Source organism: Mya arenaria, chromosome 15, assembly GCF_026914265.1.
Source record: "Mya arenaria isolate MELC-2E11 chromosome 15, ASM2691426v1".
Lineage (NCBI taxonomy): Eukaryota > Metazoa > Mollusca > Bivalvia > Myida > Myidae > Mya > Mya arenaria.
Genome location: NC_069136.1, coordinates 13,014,892 through 13,036,483, shown reverse-complemented (window position 1 = coordinate 13,036,483; position 21,592 = coordinate 13,014,892). Strand labels below are relative to the sequence as shown.

General features: G+C 37.4%; 1 protein-coding gene across 3 annotated transcripts in view; it reads left to right on the top strand.

The window, feature by feature from the left end:
- Positions 1–21,592, top strand: part of LOC128219718 (TPR and ankyrin repeat-containing protein 1-like) — a 78,409-nt gene that overhangs the window by 44,068 nt on the left and 12,749 nt on the right. For all 3 annotated transcript variants that reach the window (XM_052927653.1, XM_052927651.1, XM_052927652.1), the window contains exons 27-46: positions 78–200; positions 1,501–1,656; positions 2,134–2,279; positions 2,765–3,754; positions 4,091–4,295; positions 4,807–4,981; positions 5,315–5,489; positions 6,531–6,741; positions 7,066–7,227; positions 7,377–7,498; positions 10,029–10,157; positions 10,475–10,591; positions 11,392–11,547; positions 11,959–12,078; positions 12,692–13,016; positions 13,621–13,748; positions 13,843–14,089; positions 17,977–18,104; positions 19,545–19,653; positions 20,244–20,465. In XM_052927653.1, the coding sequence (XP_052783613.1) occupies positions 78–200; positions 1,501–1,656; positions 2,134–2,279; positions 2,765–3,754; positions 4,091–4,295; positions 4,807–4,981; positions 5,315–5,489; positions 6,531–6,741; positions 7,066–7,227; positions 7,377–7,498; positions 10,029–10,157; positions 10,475–10,591; positions 11,392–11,547; positions 11,959–12,078; positions 12,692–13,016; positions 13,621–13,748; positions 13,843–14,089; positions 17,977–18,104; positions 19,545–19,653; positions 20,244–20,465 (4,146 nt within the window). The remainder of the gene's footprint in view (positions 1–77; positions 201–1,500; positions 1,657–2,133; positions 2,280–2,764; positions 3,755–4,090; positions 4,296–4,806; positions 4,982–5,314; positions 5,490–6,530; positions 6,742–7,065; positions 7,228–7,376; positions 7,499–10,028; positions 10,158–10,474; positions 10,592–11,391; positions 11,548–11,958; positions 12,079–12,691; positions 13,017–13,620; positions 13,749–13,842; positions 14,090–17,976; positions 18,105–19,544; positions 19,654–20,243; positions 20,466–21,592) is intronic.

Here is a 21,592-nt window from a genome sequence, read left to right as displayed (position 1 = left end):
AGTGTTTCTCAATTTCACTATTATGATTAAAGCATATCCTCAACAGTATCAAATGAATACAATATGCTCTGTTTCAGGGTTTGCCTGTAGCCTGTCGGTGGTGCCCGTGATCAGGGAACTGTCTCTACTGGGAGCCGAGGACGTTAAACTGCAGATTGTAGTCAACTTGCTCAACAGTGGGGCCTCTCTTGGCTCTGATAGTAAGTCATACTAATATTTCTTATTTTTCCATTTTGTGGAAGTGGTCAGGGGCTGTATTCAATAAGAAACTTTAAAAAAAAAAAAATTAACTTAAGTTTAAGATTAAAAAATTAACAGTTTTGATTTAAAAAATTAACACTTTTGATTGGCCTGTATAGTTAGCTGACTGAATGGACACACTGATGCATTTCTAAGGATAAGAATAAGATCAATACTGAATACTAGCTAAGGGCTGTTTGGATTGTGAAAATAGGGACATGTAAATTGTGAAAGCCAGACATTAGTTACTCAATGCACAAATAAGCTTGTCATGCCATCAAAGCCATTAGGCACTCAATGCACAAATAAGCTTGTCATGCCATCAAAGCCATTGGGTACTCAATGCACAAATAAGCTTGTCATGCCATCAAAGCCATTGGTAGTTACGTTACATTTTGATATCAGGTGACGTCAAATAATTTTGGTATCATTCCAAAGGGTATGTATGCTATCGTAAAATTAATGTCCGAAAACACAGTAAGATATTGTTGTTTGTTTTTTTGTCTTTATTTCAACTGTGAAATGATCTTCCGTAACTGCGCTTTGATTATGGCTTGGCAAATTATTAAAATATCTTGTGTTATTTTAAAATTAAGTATAGTACCCATTTGTGCTTATTGTTGTTCATATTCTGATTCCTTTAGTTTTCCACATAATACATAGTAAACTACAGCAGGTGACAATTTATAAATATAAGACGGCTGATGGTTTTATTGTAAAATTGTCAACTAGTGGAAATACTGTCAGCCCAAACAACTCAATGAGATCATAATTTTTTGTTGATTCAAAATGACATTTAAATTCTATTTATATCAGAAATAAAATAAAATTTGGTAGTCTCCGCATATTTCTGTACTGTTTGAAAGTATAGCTTTTTACTGTAAAAATTCACCCTTTGGGAGCCAGTAACTTAATACAATACTGATATCTACCAATAGCTTATGGGACAATTGCATTATAAATGTAATTAATGTTTAATAATTTGGATTGTCTCCCCCTCCCGTTTCATCGTGGAACTGAGTTTGTTGACACTGACATGATTTTGTTTGAAACATCATTTCTAATGTTTGTTTACATTTTTGACAGCGCGTATGAATACTTTTTTCTGTGATGCGGTTACCTTATTTGCATAGTTATTACACTAGTGATATATGAAAATTATTGCATGGGGTTATATCACTCCTGCGCCATAACGGTATGTTATAAAAAAATATATAGTCAAAGTTTTTGGACTGGTGCTGATTTTGATCCCTGTTTCAGATGGACAATCAGCTATCAAGTCAGCGGTGGAGGTTGAACATTTCCGTGTGGTATGTGAGCTGGTCAAGCGTGGTGCCGATATATCGGGGATGTCAGTGTACAAGGGGGACACTCCCATACATGCTGCCACTCTCATCGTCTTGGAAAAGGAGAAAAGTAAGTGATTATAAGGGTGTGCAAAATTTATGCCCAAAGTGAAACAGGGGCTGTATTTAATAAACACCTTAGATTTAAAGGATAAAAGGTTATAATGGATAATTCACCCCATGATGGTTATAACAGATAAAAAGCCTGTTCTCACCCCGTAATAGTTATAATGGATAAAAGGTTTCACCCTTTGCTTTTATAATGGATAAAAGCTTGTTTTTACCCCATGTATCAGACTTAAAATCGATAGCCTTATAATACCATGAAAAACTCTAGACATAATTCTGAGGAAATTGAAGGAAAAAACCGCATCACTTCAAAATGAATTTATTTTTACATGTTATACAGTAAAATGGCTTTGGAGTGAACTTAAATGGCAAGGATTGTTTTTCCATAATGCTCTTCCAAGAATGAATATCAGTTCAGAAGTAGATAGTACCTTCTTACAGTTAAGAGTTACAATTGAATGGTTTACTTTTGTTTCAGACCTGTCCATGTTAGAATTCTTGTTGGATCAATATGAGGAAAGTCATGAGAAGTATCCTCATTTGGACCCCGAACAGTCGGACAAGAACGGAGACTGTCTGTTCCACCTTGTAGCTCGCGCCAAGTATAACTCCCATGTGCTCAAGGTGGGTATAGTGGAATAGTAAAATATTGAAGTGAAACTCTGATTCAAAATTGATACATATACATGTATAACAAACATAAATTTTAAGTGATAAATCTTTTACTACTTACTAAATAATGCATTTATGGAAAATATTAATTACTGATAACAAGATTGTAACCATGTATTAAATAGCTGAAAACGTAAAAATATTAAATGATTGGTGAGTTCTAAAAGAGTTACTGCGATCTACTATAGTCTCATAAGATAGAAACACCATGTTTTCTGCACCTTACTTTCAAATTAAATTTGGTATCCTTCATAAAAACCATTGTTTTTGACATTTTTTCATCCGTTTTGGTACATTAAAACTATTATATTAATGGTGGTAAATCTTATTTGGGAGTAAGAGTGCTTCTTTAAATTTTGGTGTAAATCAGCTTTATTGGGCTGGTGAATTTTGTGCAGATTTTTTTTTTCAAAACCTGTACAATTTTTACTCTGCAGGTGACCGAGGCTCTTTGCAGACGGACCTTGTCTGCAAACTATTGCAACAAAGATGGCAAGCTGCCCCAACACTACATAATCAAGAAAAATGACCGCAGGCTACAATTTATTCGACTTGCGACATCTGTCCAGCCATCAAGGGAGCAAACCTACCTCCCGAAACACCAGCATAAGGGGAACCACTCTTCCTCCAATCTTGAAGAGTTAAATGACAACTCAAGGCCAGCAGATAGGGAACTAAGCAGAGAAACAGTTCCAGAGGTTGTGAAGACAGTAAGTGTGAAAGAGAAAAGGAGGAAAGACATTGAAGGTTTGATCCGACTACTGCCTGATAGCAGACATTCCGTATTCAGTATCGACTCTAGTCCTTCTACTAAGAAAGGTACAATTGATGGTGCCGGAGATAGTGGAAATGTTGGTAAAGCTGGTAAGACTGATGCTGGTGAAGATGAAATGGGAAGTATAAGTGAAGCAAGTGCTGTTAAAGATACTTGGGAGGATGAACTGAGTAGTAATTCTGAAATTGATGATGGAACAGTGCTCAAAGCAAATCGTTATGCTGAAGGAAATGATGCTCCGTCTACCAAACAAAGTGCCAACAGTATTGACACACTTGATGACTCAGCAGATGAGGACAGTTTTGTAAGTGCCTATGAGGAACTTACCAGTGCAGACACTGAAGTAAATAACAATGGAAATGTTACAAGGAGCAACATTGCTTGTGATAATGTTGTTATAAATACAGTTGATGCAGTTACGGAAAAAGGAGATCACCGTTTTGATACAGGAAAAGATGGTGAATTTGTCGACAAAGCAGAAGAGAAACTAAAAGTCAAGACCAAAGATGAAAAACAAGCAGGTGTTGTCAGTGAACAAGAAGGAAAGGGGAATGACAAAAATGTTGTTGAAAATGTGGATACTGACATTGAAGAAGAGCAACTTGTGGAATCTGATGATGAAGAAGAGGATCAGTTTATCATTGATGCTCAGGTAATGGAAGAGAACTGAAATTTCAATAAAGCTTGAATGCCTCTGGATGAATTTTAATGGAACTTGCACACAATATACTACCATATGCATGTGTAGATACAAGCAGCTTTCCTAAGTTTGTTAAGATTGTATAAGAATGGAATGACGTTCCCATATACACTAGATTTAGTATTATATCCCATCATATAATCGTACCCTCAAACTATTATACCTAGTTGAGATGTCTTAGATTGTAAGAGAGAAAACTGCTACAAATTAAATAAGCCTTATGGTAGGGTTCATGCGTGTCATGTAAATCTACCTTTAAAAATGAATTATATGTTTTTTATACTCCAGGTATTTGACAACTTGGAATGGGAAGTTGAGTGTACCGCAGAAGTGTGGAAGACGCTGCGAGATCGACACGTAACCACAGAGCTAAAGCAGCGCATTGTACACAAGATCCAGCTACTGGCTAGCGGGGACTGGCAACCCCATCTGTGCAAGAAACTGAGAAATGTGCCTGCCACACTTAACCTGTTTGAGGCAAAGTTCAGTAAAGGTAAATTGGATTTAGCTATTTAGATTTTAGCAAAGCTTATCCGGTACAAGAATCAGCTTCTGGCTACCAGGGATTGGTGGCCTCATCTATGCAAGACCTCCCACGCATACCTGTTTGAAGCCAAGTTGGGTGTAGGTTGGTTGAGTAAGTGATTTACTGTAAGCAACGTGCCTTCCAGGCTTGATCTGTTTGAGGCCAAGTTAAGTGAAAGTTGAATTGAGTTAGTGATTAACTTTAAGCAACGTGCCTTCCAGGCTTGACCTGTTTAAGGTCAGGTTTGGTGAAGGTTGAGGGAGTTAATGATTAAATTTAAGGATTTGCCCACACGTTTAACCTATGTGAGGCCAAGTTCATTGAAGGTTTGTTGTTAAAGTAAATAATTTACCAAGTGAAATAAAATACTTTAGCTCGTTATACTTAAGATTTTTATGAAATAGAGGCAAGATTTTGATCAAAAGCCCAACAAACATTTCACAAGTGCAGAGATTGCAGATTGCGCTAATTTTGACAGGGAGAAGGATCATCTGGGAGCTAGCTGTAGCCTTCTCTCCAAGGCTGAGTGAGACAGCAGAGCGGCGTCTACATCTAGAGCAAGAGGAGATAACACAGGCAGTGAAGGGAGGAAGAATCTACTCTGAAATCATCCGGGTCTGGGACATTGTACTGGACCATGACAAAATTTACAGGTTTGTCAATGTTTAATTGTTTATAAAGGTCTGCCCACACCATGAATTAGCAACATTATGGCTCAGATTGCTTTTGATTGCAAATTGTGGTCTTACATGTGACGTCCTACACAATAACAGGTCAGTGGAGGCAGTCACACTAAATCCAATTGTTGGAATTAATAAATCAGTGATCATAATGATTGCAATTGAATTAAAGACCAAATACTCAAATTATTTTACAAATGGCTGCAATTGCCTGCTTATTGTGCTGAATTGTAAATGTGACCATGTCCTCCACAGGATTCATTTTCACTGACTATGTGTTCATCATATCCTATATGCCATCCCTAGGAGTGTCCAGCGTATTAAAAAGTCGCACCAGAGGGGGGAGGATTGTATAATACAGAAGAACCTCCGGGGAATGAAGACGGACGCACAAACCTTGCCCCTAGGGGCGGGGAAACGCTACCCAATACTGTACGCTGAGGAGGAAGTTTCTGAAGAAGCGATGCAGAAACAACATCAGGTGAGTTGTTCTGAGTCTAAGGTCCTTAATAGATAACTGTGTTGCCTGCAAAGCATGGAAGACACATAGGGATTACTTTGTCCGTCAGTGTTGACCCTGTCAGCAGGGATATAACTTAGCACTCGCCCACTCGCCAATGGCAACCTTTTTCTGATCTGGGCGACTGAAATTCAAAAGAAATTGGCCCGAGTGGCGAGTCCGTTATTTTCGTAGGGGTCCGAATAATATGCTCCCGGTCGCAGAGAAAACCCTCTTGCAAAAGAGTACCGGGCGCCGGGAAATAGGATAATTGCGAGAGCCAATCATGCATCAGAAAAATCCAATATGGCCGTGCCCATGTAGACTTAAGAGGAAATTTCTTGAGGGCGTTACGAAGCTTGCAAGGCCGAATAACAAAAGCATTTTGAAGAATATGAAAAAATCAAAGGCCAGTGCTTAAATACTCCCTTAAATGGGCGCCAATACCGATAAAAAAAAGTTCGCTCGAAAGGCGAGTGGCGAACTACCGCCCATGGCCGTGGAATACCAATCATGGTTTGGTTCGTTTTTAGTACGTCTGCCGGTTTTGTAAAATATTTTTGTCATTACTGTGAATTGTATAAACTTGACAGTATTAAAACATGAAACAAGTGATACACACAAAAGGCCCCTTGCTATTCCAAAAGGTGAAGAAAAGCCTTTTGAAAACATTTAGCCAGCAAACATTTTGAGAACCTTAACAAAGCTGCCTATGCCTATTTGAATTGTTTTTAACCTGTCATTCCCTTGTAAAAAGCAATGGGTGAGTCAGTGATTTAAATTGGATGTCAATAAAATATGTTAAATGAAGGGCTCGTGGGTCTGATGCTGGGGTCGTTAATTTAAAAAGCTACGAGCCCAGCTGGCTAGTGGTCCCGAAAAGTTAAGTTATATCCCTGCTGTCATCTGCTTAAACACTTTTAATTCTGATCACAATAAAGGGAAAAATAAACTTTTTTTCTTATTATAAGCTGGACAAATTTGTCTTTATCTCAGAATCTAAAAGACTTTTTTCTCCAACAGGAAATGCAGAGGTTTTTCCCACCAGCCAGTTCCAACGACACGGAGTACCACATCCTCAAGTTCTACTCTTTTTCATCCATACTCGTGAGCCACGTGCTACAGAACATTGAGACCAAGGTGGATTTCCCATTCCGCGTGACTGACCTCGAACATGCCATTATCAACTTGGAATCAAGGGCTCCCATATTACTGCTAGGCAGGAGTGGCACAGGTGGGTGAAGTGAAACATTGGTTAAATGTACTGTTTCATGTGGATTAGGTTTTAGTTTGTCTGTATTTCATTGAAAAAATGGTAACCTGTTTTTCGATGAAGATAGGTCGAGGTATTGTAGTGTTGTGGTCGTAGTACTGGGCCTTGATATTTACGAGCGTATTATAACTGACAACAAGTATACAGTTTTTGAGTTTTGGTGAAGGTTCAGGCTTTGATAATACTCTATAATTACTGGGATTTAGTTGGATATGTTGGGCTTAATTTTCGCAATAGTTTTCCTGTAGGTTTAAACATTTAAAGATTAAATATATGCCTTAACAGGAAAAACAACTTGCTGTATGTACCGCCTATGGAGTCAGTTCCACAAGTACTGGATGAAGGCACGTGAAGCAGACGCCCCATTACTGCCCCGATGTGTCGAGTTTGTACACCAAGAAATGGTAGAAATACTCTCCGAGGATGAAGAGGAGGAACCTGAAGAAGGTACCTTTAGTCGGCTCCCACATATATCTAATTTGCTATATCATTTAATAGGGTTGGCTCTTAGTTTGCCATTACATTTAAGTACAGTCCAATCTTGCATCTAACCAGCATAAATCTTACGCTTAAAATAAAAGCAAATTATCATTCAGATTCCAACACAGGCAGATATGAGAGTGAAGGAGCTACAGCAAGAACAAGTACACCGGACCCTGGAGTTGAGCCAGAGGACCAGATGGCAGAAGGGGACATGTCCTATGACCATCTACACCAGGTAATCCTTATCTTATAAGATGATACTGTTAGCCAACAGTGAATGACACAGTAACTGTGTTGCTTGTAAAGGCAAACTTTAGATATTACTTTAGGGGTCATTTGAGGTGGCAATGGCAGCATTTGAAAGACCTGGTGCAGATGCGACCTTTAGTATTCATTATCCAATTATGATTAATCTTGGTAGCAGTGTCTGTGGGCATTATGTCTGACAAATAAGCTCAAAAAATCAATCAATTACAACTTTTTGCTCCTTTTATATCAAAACATGTATTATGAATAGTTTGACTATGATGGGTAACCAAACAAACAGATGACCGTAACAATTTCAGAAACATGGCATATTTTCTGTATAGTCAGGATTCAACTCTAAGGTTGAGTTCCCTGAACTGCATAGCAAGAAAATCATCTCTATGATTGAGTTCCCTGAACTGCATAGCAAGAAAATCATCTCTATGATTGAGATCCTGAACTGCATAGCAAGAGGATCATCTCTATGATTGAGATCATGAACTGCATAGCAAGAGGATCATCTCTATGATTGAGATCCTGAACTGCATAGCAAGAAGGAGCATCTCTATGATTGAGATCCTGAACTGCATAGCAAGAAGGATCATCTCTATGATTGAGATCCTGAACTGCATAGCAAGAAGGAGCATCTCTATGATTGAGATCCTGAACTGCATAGCAAGAAGGATCATCTCTATGATTGAGATCATGAACTGCATAGCAAGAAGGATCATCTCTATGATTGAGATCCTGAACTGCATATCAAGTAGGATCATCTCTACGGTGAACTGCATATCAAGAGGATCATCTCTATGGTTGAGATCCTGAACTGCATAGCAAGAGGATCATCTCTATGGTTGAGATCATGAACTGCATAGCAAGAGGATCATCTCTATGGTTGAGATCCTGAACTGCATAGCAAGAGGATCACCTCTATGATTGAGAACCTGAACTGCATAGCAAGAGGATCATCTCTATGGTTGAGATCCTGAACTGCATAGCAAGAGGATCATCTCTATGGTTGAGATCCTGAACTGCATAGCAAGAAAATCATCTCTATGGTTGAGATCATGAACTGCATAGCAAGAAGGATCATCTCTATGGTTGAGATCATGAACTGCATAGCAAGAAGGATCATCTCTATGGTTGAGAACCTAAACTGCATAGCAAAAGAGGATCATCTCTATGGTTGAGATCATGAACTGCATAGCAAGAAGGATCATCTCTATGATTGAGATCATGAACTGCATAGCAAGAGGGTCATCTCTATGGTTGAGATCATGAACTGCATAGCAAGAAGGATCATCTCTATGGTTGAGATCATGAACTGCATAGCAAGAAGGATCATCTCTATGGTTGAGATCATGAACTGCATAGCAAGAGGATCATCTCTATGGTTGAGATCATGAACTGCATAGCAAGAGGGTCATCTCTATGATTGAGATCATGAACTGCATAGCAAGAGGATCATCTATATGGTAGAGATCCTGAACTGCATAGCAAGAGGGTCATCTCTATGATTGAGATCATGAACTGCATAGCAAGAAGGATCATCTCTATGATTGAGATCATGAACTGCATAGCAAGAGGGTCATCTCTATGGTTGAGATCATGAACTGCATAGCAAGAAGGATCATCTCTATGGTTGAGATCATGAACTGCATAGCAAGAAGGATCATCTCTATGGTTGAGATCATGAACTGCATAGCAAGAGGATCATCTCTATGGTTGAGATCATGAACTGCATAGCAAGAGGGTCATCTCTATGATTGAGATCATGAACTGCATAGCAAGAAGGATCATCTCTATGGTTGAGATCATGAACTGCATAGCAAGAGGGTCATCTCTATGGTTGAGATCATGAACTGCATAGCAAGAGGGTCATCTCTATGATTGAGATCATGAACTGCATAGCAAGAAGGATCATCTCTATGGTTGAGATCATGAACTGCATAGCAAGAGGATCATCTCTATGGTTGAGATCATGAACTGCATAGCAAGAGGATCATCTCTATGGTTGAGATCATGAACTGCATAGCAAGAAGGATCATCTCTATGATTGAGATCCTGAACTGCATATCAAGTAGGATCATCTCTGTGATTGAGATCATGAACTGCATAGCAAGAAGGATCATCTCTATGGTGAACTGCATAGCAAGAGGATCATCTCTATGATTGAGATCCTGAACTGCATAGCAAGAATGATCATCTCTATGACTGAGATCCTGAACTGCATAGCAAGCGGATCATCTTTATGATTGAGATCCTGAACTGCATAGCAAGAAAATCATCTCTATGATTGAGATCCTGAACTGCATATCAAGAAGGATCATTTCTATGATTGAGATCCAGAACTGCATAGCAAGAAGGATCATATCTATGATTGAGATCCTGAACTGCATAGCAAGAGGATCATCTATTGATCAATAACTGGAAGTTAAAAGAATTTTTCATTGACAAGACAGCTGACAAAGTCTTTAAGAAATGTTCTATATGATTCAACATGTACATTATTATTACAGGTGTTCATCACAAAGAATGCTGTCCTTTGTAATGAGGTGCAGAAAAACTTCAACGAGCTGAGTCATGCTGATGACCTCATGGTAGAGCATGTGCAGCATGAGGACGAGGCCCTTCCTCCCAGACTTCAGGTATGAGGCTCTTACAGGGGTATTAGTAAATTACATACCTTAAGTATGTCCATATAAAAACATTCAGTGGCTGGACTACATGTACGCATTTAATATCTGAAAGGCTGAATAAAAAAATAAAACAAGACAGTTCATGTATTTAAAGTCACATGTTAGAAAACCTGATATACTTTACAACTTACCAAAAAAATGAACATCAAATAATTACAACTCACTCTGAGCGTTGATCAAAGTTACACAGTCAGCTTAATAATTTGATAATAAAAATTGCACAGGATGCAAAGTTATACTCCGTATCATTATATTTAACACTGCAGGACGTTGAGGACTATGGCTTCCCGATGTTTGTTACGTCCAGACAGCTGCTCCTGATGCTCGATGCCTCCATTGGACAACCATATTTCTTTGACAGGAAGGAGGATGGGAGTCTGAAGGTTGGAGTAATATATTGTATTGCATAGTGTGATAGTTGACTCTCCTTTTAAGGTTGTAAGCTTTATCTCTACTTCCTACGGGCCAGAAGAGCTTATGCCATGGCGCGTTGTCCAATGTCTGTGCTTGCATTTGTCTAAACCAGCCAGATCCGTTCATGCATGACTGGATTATGGTCCTTGAAAGAGATTTTTGTACATAAATGTTTTGTTGTAGTAGTTCTTTCCCTTAGCCCTTTGTGAAACATGGTTCACTGATTGCTTCCGTTTGAATATGAGTACATTTGTACAGTATATTACTTAAAAAAGGCATGCCAGTAGAGCATAGGCCCTCATGGGTCTCTTGATCAAAGAATGTTAGGTTATTGTAATTAATGTCAGCATTGTTGAAAACTTCAATTACTCTGTTTATGGTATTAGCATAACATTTGGTATACATTTATGATCAATAGGGCAGTATGTACATGTGAAGAGAATCCCATATCTCGGGTTGAATTTTTTGTAGGTACTTTAAGTATCGCTTGCATTGGAGTCTTGAAACTGTTTGGTTCTTTAACTATAAATCGTTTGGTGAATTATATCTTTTCTCAAATTAGCTTGCTGACAAGTGCTATTTCATCTACTTATGTTTGAATTAACACATTACCAAGCCTCACTGTCTATTAACCCCATAAACTGATGTAAAAACCATTGATGAAGAAAAACACATGGACTTGGAAAAGGAATTCTTGAATGAGCCAAATTGAAATATACATGAGTGTTTATTCTGCTAATGGTTACACATAATATTTGTATTTGTGTAGGTGGACATTGCTGGATGGACAGACCTCGATGGTCCTCTTAGTTTCCTGCCTCTTCTTCATGAGGACTCAGACGCAGAGGATGAAGCAGAGGAATACATTGAAGAAGAAGAAGAGGTGGAGGAGATTCAAAGCGGAGCCAGTGGAAAGAAACTTAAGGTAAGCTTTATATGTTTTATTATAGTAATGTGGACTGCATTTAGCTGAGTATCAGACAAATGGATCATTCTAGAAAGACCAGATTTCTTTAGCACTGCTGGATATAAACGAAATGAGAGAGCATGCTTGTTTTGTACTTAGAGAAAAAAAGAGGTATTGTGGTAGCCTTGTGGTTGAGGGTGGTGGTGTGTAATAGGCCGTAACTCAAACACTGATAAAAATATTCTCATAAAACTTGGTACACATGCTACCAAGTGATGATGGTGAACATGTGTACCAGGGCCCATAACTATGGCTTTGAGAATAGTCAAGTTATTCCATTTATTGACATCAAAAAGAGCGTTGACATCTCTTTCCACTGTGCTTCTTTTATGATGCGGGAATGAAATTATATTGTGCATGTGTTTGAAGGTTGATCCTCGCCGGGAGATAACCTACACTGTGTTTGTGGAGGAGATTTGGCCTCGTATCAAGAAAAAGGCCATCTACCATCCATCCCTGGTGTGGACAGAGATCATGTCGTTCATCAAGGTATGGGACTAGTCTATTAAAATTTATCAGAATCTGAATTATTATCTATAATTTATTTATATATAAATTTCGATTTTACAAGTGGTTTCCCACATTATCAGAGACAATTGATATATATTGCAAAACTAGTAAAGACTGGGGATTTTTTGAATTTATACATGATATCTTCAATCGTTGTTAAAATTAAAGATAACACTTAAAAAAAACACCACAAAAAACCTGGAGTAAGCCAACACAAAGTCCAAACATAAGTGTGATAATTATTTGCAAATATTTTGGAACAGTTCAGCTTGATTATATTGTGCAGTTGCGTTATTTAAAATACAATTTTACCAGACTTTCAAATGAAAATCCAAAGATCAGTGCTGGAGATCACTCTGTGGCACTTTTGATCTCTTGTTTTATGCATTGCTTTAATAGTGAAATTTGAACAAGCTGCAAGCCCCCTGCAAGCCTAAATCATGGAAGAATTTCCAAAAAAAAATGGGTTTTTCATTTGATTATATATGCCAGGTTTTAATATTATATATGCCAGGTTTTAATCTTAAAATATTATTATGAATTTGTAGTATCCAGGGTTGACAAGGCAAATCTTTATTTACATGTATTGTAGGGCTCCTTTGAGGCGCTGTCCAAACCCAATGGCTACCTTGAGAAAGAAGAGTATTTCAAACTTGGTCGCAAACGAGCTCCAAATTTCTCTGAAGAGCGAGACTCCATCTACTCCTACTTTCTGAAATATGAACACTTCAAGAAGCAGAACTCGCTATTTGATGAGACCGACCTGGTTCACGACACATTCCGTCGACTTCGAGTCTTGAAGTGGCGTCCATGGGTTATCCACCAGATATATGTGGACGAGACTCAGGATTTTACCCAGGCAGAACTGTGTCTGCTCATCAGACTGTGTCAGAACCCTAACGACATGTTTCTTACAGGTATGTGCTATTATACTGTATGCTTATGGAAGTACTCTTTGTAATGCACTTTAGAGCCTCAAGGTGCTTAAATTATAATATTAAAGCATTACTGAATGGTTGAAATAAATTCATTTCACTAGGGGTAGTGAATGTGACGCTTTAACCTGATTGCCCGAAACATTTCACTACTTCTGTTTCTCCTCTGAAGCATGGCAGTCACAATAGAGATTGATTGGGCATGGTCATCCGAGTTGTTTGGCATCACACTTGTTTCTGATGAATAACTTGAACTGTTTGGTGTACAGAATTCATACTTGATATGCACATTGGTCATGGTCAGTAGATGACTCCAAATAGATATTGGAGTTATTTGGTTAAAGGTCCATATTTTGGTGATGTTACTTAAAAATCATTTTGGGGTCAAAGGTCAAGGTCATGGTGAAAACTAATAAATATGTGCAATGCTCCAACATAACAAGGATGGCCATTATATTTCAAATCCAACTTGCAGGTTTTTCTTTGATATAAATCTTTTTTAGCTCCTAATAAATTCTTGAATTTTGTTATGTCCCTTTTTATCGAGGGTGATACTGAAGTTTCTTATGTCCCTTTTTTGTCACAGGTGATACTGCCCAGAGTATTATGCGAGGCATCTCATTTCGATTTAGTGATCTTCGGTCGCTCTTCTTTCAAGCCAAAGAATCTATGCAGGCAATGGGCAAAACATCGGCTGTTGAGGTCCCAAAACAGGTATTCATATACTGTAAATGTCTGACATTTTACAACTGTTCAATTTTCTTATGTTCATCATTACTACATAAAATACCCCATGTTTTCCGTTCAGGTCTACCAGCTTACCCACAACTACCGTTCTCATGCCGGTATTCTCTCCCTGGCAACCAGTATTCTCGAACTCATGGTTGAGTTCTTCCCCGAGTCGTTTGACCGCCTTCAGCCAGATCAGGGCTTGTTTCATGGTCCCCAGCCAATACTACTGGAGTCGTGCAGTTTTGGGGACCTTGCTGTGCTCCTCAGGGGGAATCGGAGGAAGACGTCACATATTGAGTTCGGGGCCCATCAGGCTATTTTGGGTTGGTTTTACTTTGCATAAACTTTTTCCTTAAAAGGTCTTTATGTGAAAAAGTCTTCATGTAAAGTATGTAATTAGAGATTGTGTTTAATACATGTAATGTTTTTACCCTGTGATAGAGCTATAGTGTGATAATTGATTTAGTACAAAAATTACTGAAACTAGGATTCCTGCATTTGTATTTTCACTTACAATTTAACTTGAATGTTATTATGTGGAATGGTGAGCTAAAGACTCTTGTAATGAGTCTTTTGTTGACGTTTTATTAAAAGAATGTTAAATATTTGTTATAGTGGCAAACTAGTAAATAGAGAGTTAGGGCTATTCCATTTAAACATATAACCCCCGGGGGGAAGGCATTTTTTTAATTATGGCACCCCACTACAGAAGCAAATTAAACCTTGTTGGGTCCAAATTAGCGAAAAAAGACACCCACCTATATACTAATTAAATAATTGCCTTCCACCCGTTGGTTATATGTTTTACTGGAATAGCCCTTAGCACAGACATGAAATATAATTGAATTTTAATTGTAATGTTACAGTGGCATACTAGTGTAGTACATGTTCCATGTTGTAATGTTACAGTGGCATACTAGTGTAGTACATGTTCCATGTTGTAATGTTACAGTGGCATACTAGTGTAGTACATGTTCCATGTTGTAATGTTACAGTGGCATACTAGTGTAGTACATGTTCAATGTTGTAATGTTACAGTGGCATACTAGTTTCTTAAAAGTTTCATGTAGTGATGTTACAGTGACAAACTAGTGTATTACATGTTGTAATGTTATTGTGGCATACTATAATATTACATGTTGTAATGTTAAAGTGGCAGACTAGTATATTACATGTTGTAATGTTAAAGTGGCATACTAATGTATTACATGTTCCATGTTGTAATGTTACAGTGGCACACTAGTATATTCCATGTTGTTATGTTACAGTGTATTATATTTGCCATGTTGTAATGGTACAGTGGCAATCTAGTGTATTTGCCATGTTCATGGGTGAAAGTTTTCCATATTAATACGTATTTTCGGTCTTCCCAGGGGTCATTTTTCTAAATCATGTATATCCGGCGAGTTTTTCGGGGGGGGGGGGGGGGGGGGGGGGGGGGGGGGATTTACCCCAAACCCCATCATCAACATCGCGATCTACTCAAAATCAAAGATAAAACAAAGTTAAATCTACTGGTTTCCCAATTTCGTTCTATAACTAGCGTTGCCATAAGTGGTAAAATTCTGTCGGCGATATCAGTCGAGCGTTTCCAAGAATAGTCGTTTCTTTTCATAAAAAAAACATTGTCATTCCAATGTTCTCCGAATAACCTCGGCAGTTTCTGCGCCAACAAAAACTTGGATGGCGGAAAAAGCCGGTTTTAGCCGAATATTTACGGTCAGTATCCATTACGACTTTTACGCCATACCGCAAATTGGAGGCAAAAATAAACAATGAAATAAATCTAAATACTGCTGTAAAAATTGAACAATGAAGTTTGTACCCCCAGGGTATAATACTAAAGAGCTTGAACAGCCTGCGAAAAACAAATGGAGGTGGCAATGGCTGTCAAAAGTCAATTCGAAGGGTGTGAAATGGTCCGATTGGTAACTTGATAAAAATACAAAACACTTTTCAATATAAATCTTTTAATTGGATTCTGTTTTTCATTTTTTAACTTTTATTGAATGAGTTACAGAGTTAAATGAATTCTTGATTAATGAGCAAGAATTGAAGTATTGAGGGATGTTTCTGTCAAGGGCCTTATGTACATGCATGTTGACAAAAGCTGCGAAAAATATTATAAATATACAACATAGATTTGATTGATTAAAAGAAGGAAAGGCTTTGAAATGTGTTTTAAAATGCTTAATTCCGGGGGCTGGCGGCCCCCTGTGCCCCTGGCCAGGGCTATGCCCTGGACCCACCAGGGGTCCTGCGGCCCCCCGGCCCCCAGCTTAATTTTTCAGTATTTTGAAAATTTGCAACTTTCACCCATGCATGTTGTAATGTTACAGTGACAAACTAGTGAAGTATATTTTCCATGTTGTAATGTTACAGTAGCAAACTAGTGTATTATATGTTCCATGTTGTAATGTTACAGTGGCAAACTAGTGTAGTATAGGTTCCATGTTGTAATATTACAGTGGCAAACTAGTTATGTTACAGTGGCAAACTAGTGTATTATATGTTCCATGTTGTAATGTTACAGTGGCAAACTAGTGTATTACATGTTCCATGTTGTAATGTTACAGTGGCAAACTAGTGTATTACATGTTCCATGTTGTAATGTTACAGTGGCAAACTAGTGTATTACATGTTCCATGTTGTAATGTTACAGTGGCAAACTAGTGTATTACATGTTCCATGTTGTAATGTTACAGTGGCAAACTAGTGTATTACATGTTCCATGTTGAATTGTTACAGTGGCAAACTAGTGTATTACATGTTCCATGTTGAATTGTTACAGTGGCAAACTAGTGTATTACATGTTCCATGTTGTAATGTTACAGTAGCAAACTAGTGTATTATATGTTCCATGTTGAAATGTTACAGTAGCAAACTAGTGTATTATATGTTCCATGTTGTAATGTTACAGTAGCAAACTAGTGTATTATATGTTCCATGTTGTAATGTTACAGTAGCAAACTAGTGTATTATATGTTCCATGTTGTAATGTTACAGTAGCAAACTAGTGTATTATATGTTCCATGTTGTAATGTTACAGTAGCAAACTAGTGTATTATATGTTCCATGTTGTAATGTTACAGTAGCAAACTAGTGTATTACATGTTCCATGTTGTAATGTTACAGTAGCAAACTAGTGTATTACATGTTCCATGTTGTAATGTTACAGTAGCAAACTAGTGTATTACATGTTCCATGTTGTAATGTTACAGTAGCAAACTAGTGTATTACATGTTCCATGTTGAAATGTTACAGTAACAAACTAGTGTATTACATGTTCCATGTTGTAATGTTACAGTGGCAAACTAGTGTATTACATGTTCCATGTTGTAATGTTACAGTAGCAAACTAGTGTATTATATGTTCCATGTTGAAATGTTACAGTAGCAAACTAGTGTATTATATGTTCCATGTTGTAATGTTACAGTAGCAAACTAGTGTATTATATGTTCCATGTTGTAATGTTACAGTAGCAAACTAGTGTATTATATGTTCCATGTTGTAATGTTACAGTAGCAAACTAGTGTATTATATGTTCCATGTTGTAATGTTACAGTAACAAACTAGTGTATTATATGTTCCATGTTGTAATATTACAGTAACAAACTAGTGTATTATATGTTCCATGTTGTAATGTTACAGTAGCAAACTAGTGTATTATATGTTCCATTTTGAAATGTTACAGTAGCAAACTAGTGTATTATATGTTCCATGTTGTAATGTTACAGTAGCAAACTAGTGTATTATATGTTCCATGTTGAAATGTTACAGTAGCAAACTAGTGTATTATATGTTCCATGTTGTAATGTTACAGTAACAAACTAGTGTATTATATGTTCCATCTTGTAATGTTACAGTGGCAAACTAGTGTATTATATGTTCCATGTTGTAATATTACAGTGGCAAACTAGTGTATTATATGTTCCATGTTGAAATGTTACAGTGGCAAACTAGTGTATTAGATGTTCCATGTTGAAATGTTACAGTGGCAAACTAGTGTATTATATGTTCCATGTTGTAATATTACAGTGGCAAACTAGTGTATTACATGTTCCATGTTGTAATGTTACAGTAGCAAACTAGTGTATTACATGTTCCATGTTGTAATGTTACAGTGGCAAACTAGTGTATTACATGTTCCATGTTGTAATGTTACAGTGGCAAACTAGTATATTACATTTACCATGTTGTAATGTTACAGTGGTGAATGATGCAGCTAGAGAATCCATACCGGAAGAGCTGAGACTTGGCCTTGTGTTGACCATATATGAGGCCAAGGGTCTTGAATTTGATGATGTACTTCTCTACAACTTCTTTAAAGACTCACAAGTAATAATACAATTTGACACGTACATCTTCGGTCACGAGATATTGTTTAAATAGCTCAGCTTGTTGGTTTTCAAAAGAAAAAAGTCAGGGTATTGTGATAGCATTTGCGTCATTGGCTTCCTTGTTAACTTTAACTGTTGCCATAACTTGAAAAAATGTTCAATGTATTCAATTGAAACATGGTTATCATATTCCCAGAGAATATACACACATGAGTGTAAAGGCCCATAACTCTGGCTTTAATAACTGTTGACTGATGCCCCTTGCTCTTATGGAAGCAACAATAGACCAGGATTGGCTTTGATTCAGCATCATTCTTTTTCTTAGGTTGAAGGGCTTGTGATGAATGTTGTATTTTCCCTCAGGCAGCCATTAAAGAGTGGAGAGTGGTAACAGAGTAATAGAGAGACAAAAATGTCATTATTTTTAGTATAAAAAGGGCCATCAATGTGACAATTATTAAGCATAAGTTACATAACTTGTTAGAAAAGAGCGTTTTATTACTGTGAGCACTTTAATAAAGAAGGTTTGAAGTTATGAAAAAAATTCAAACATAATATCTTGATCATTTTAAGTTATTAACAAAACCATATAAGAAACCAGAAAAGCACATATTGTTACTGTGAGAAAGCTAAGAAAGTATGAATTTGATATCTTGACCGCCTGATAAGTTTTTTACCAAAAAAAACATATAAAATGTGGACTGACAGTCAGATAGACTGACAGGGTGATAATTATAGTGCAGCTGCAATTTTTTTGCATGACCCTAACTAAGCCAACAGACATACTAAAAAATGATACCGTTTATTACTGGGTGTAAGACGGTAAAGGGTATAAGACGCAGACAAAAAAATCCATGAAAAATCTGAGAAAAAAACTCTTAACCTATGTTTTTTTTAAATTTTAAACGTCTTACGATATACCATATCCCGATCTTCAACTGCCGTTTTAACCTGTATATACTCCATCAATATGACGCGAGTAACATCCCTTTCTACATAAATCTAAACAAACTCTCGGCTTGAAATTGACCTCAGAAAAAAAGTTCAAAAAATGTTACTGGGTATTAAACGCAGGCATCTTTTTACATCGAAATCTGAGGGAAAAAAGTGTGTCTAATACCCAGTCATTTACGGTATGTGCATGAAATATTGTGCAGATTTTTGTGTCCCCTGATAAGCATGGCCAACACAGGAATGAGTTTGTCAGGCACTGACATCTGGAACAAGTAGATGACCCCTATTGATTTTGTGGTCAGTAGGTCAAAGTCATGGTGACCTTTACTAGAAAAATAATGGGTGCACCAAACATCCCGAGAATTGTCAAGTTGAGTGAGGTGATCACTTAGATGATGATGATGATGATGATGACAGGTGTCACATTTGGATCATTGAATTCTAGTGTGAATATCCCATACCTTCATGTATACTTTCCCTCCAGGCAAACAAGGAATGGCGAGTGGTAACGGAGTACCTGGAGAGACAGCTAAGCCAGCAGACGCAAACAGGAGCCCGATATGTGTATGACAATCTTGTGCAGATTGATAAAGGTAGGTTCTGCCTAAGTAGCTAATCAGGGCATAGTTTCATTACAGGGTTTTAGTTGTTACTTGCAGGCTCTAAGATCTGTAGATAGGGACAGTCAAACCCCATTGGCTCAAATTCGGTTGGTTTAAATTCCTTGTTGGCTCCAACTGGATGTAAAGGCCCAATTTCTTTATACTGAAGCTAAGCATTCCCGTTTGGCTCAAATTTTTCAATGGTTGTGGTATTTTCGATGTAGCAAATCCAGCAAGCAATATAATGCCTTAGCGTTCACACTTTGTGAACACATATTAAATACAAAGCAATTCTTATACTGTTTTAATTGATTTAATTTGAAGGTATGATGTTCTCATTGAAAATTAAGGAAAGAAATCTGTAATCAGCATTTTACCCCTGTGAAAAAGTAATATATTTGAAAAAAAATAATATTTGAAATGTCCTCTTATTACCATTTGTCAAATTGCATTCCACTTGTCTAATTAGATTGCAGCAAAAAGGTTAACAATGGTTTCAACACTAAATGGTTCATGCTAAATTAATGTCACTTTTTCTTTATAGAAAATACCAGGGCAATGTCAATATTCTTTTATCACAGACATCCTAGCAGCCCCAAACAGACCACGGCCCCTGAATTTCAACCCAAATCAACACAAGGTGCTCAACTCTGAACTGAAGCACCTGTATACAGCGTTGACACGAGCCCGCGTGAACGTGTGGATATTTGATGAGGACGATGATAAACGTGCACCCATGTTTGAGTACTTTAAAGCCCGCAAGCTGGTGAAGGGACTGGAGGTGGAGGAAATCAATGAGAAAAGTGAGTATGGCCACTTGTATAGTAATTTATTCATGTTGAGCTGTATTCAATATCATTCTTATCCTGGTTCTTAGACACGCCTCAGTGATTTCATTCAGTCCACTGGCTAGTTACATGAAATGAATAATTGATACTGTCCTCATAATTATCATTAAAGAGAAATTTCATTTCAATTTATACTTACGATCTTAACAATATCTATTTTTAATATATTTCTGTACTTCAGTTCGCAAAACTGCTACCTTATTTTGTTTTTCTCAATAAGATTTGCGCGTATCACTTCATTTTTGTGTCGCCTGAAAAGGCGACATATAGGGGTTGCTTTTGTTGGCGGTGGTGGCGGTGGCCGTCGCGTTCCATTTTTCGCTTGTCTGGGGCATATCTCGTAAACTATAGTTATTGCCCTTTATTAATTTTCATGCTTAAAGTTTGCCTGGGTCATATCTTGTAGATATAAGAGTTTACTTGAAACTTCTTATGAAGATAGATCTCATGAACGGCAAGTGGAGTGTACAAAAACAGTTACTCTTGCTTTCTTAGTTTTAGAGTAATTGCCCTTTGTTAATTTTCATGCTTAAAGTTTTGTCTGGGGCATATCTTAAAGAATATAAGAGGTATCAACTTGAAACTTCATACATGTAGCTAGATATACCTCATTGAGGGCAAGTGCAGTGCACAAGAACTGTAACTCTTGCTTCCATATTTTTGTTATTGCCCTTTGTTGGCGTCCGTGTCCTGTTTTCACTTGTGCGGGGCATATCTCATAAACTGGTATAACTTTAAATTTCATATGTATATAGATCACATTGAGGGCAAGTGCAGAGCACAAGAACTGTTTCTCTTGCTTCCATGTTTACAGAGTTATTGCCCTTTGTTAATTTTCATGCTTAAAGTTTTGTCCGGGGCATATCTTGAAGAATATAAAAGGTATCAACTTGAAACTTCATAGCTAGATAGATCTCATTGAGGGCAAGTGCAGTGCACAATAACTATAACTCTTGCTTCTGTATTTTAAGAGAAAATGCCCTTTGTTGGTGTCCGCGTCCAGTTTTTACTTGTCCGGGGAATATCTCGTAAACTGTTAGTGGTATCAACTTGAAATTTCATGTGTAGATATATCTCATTGA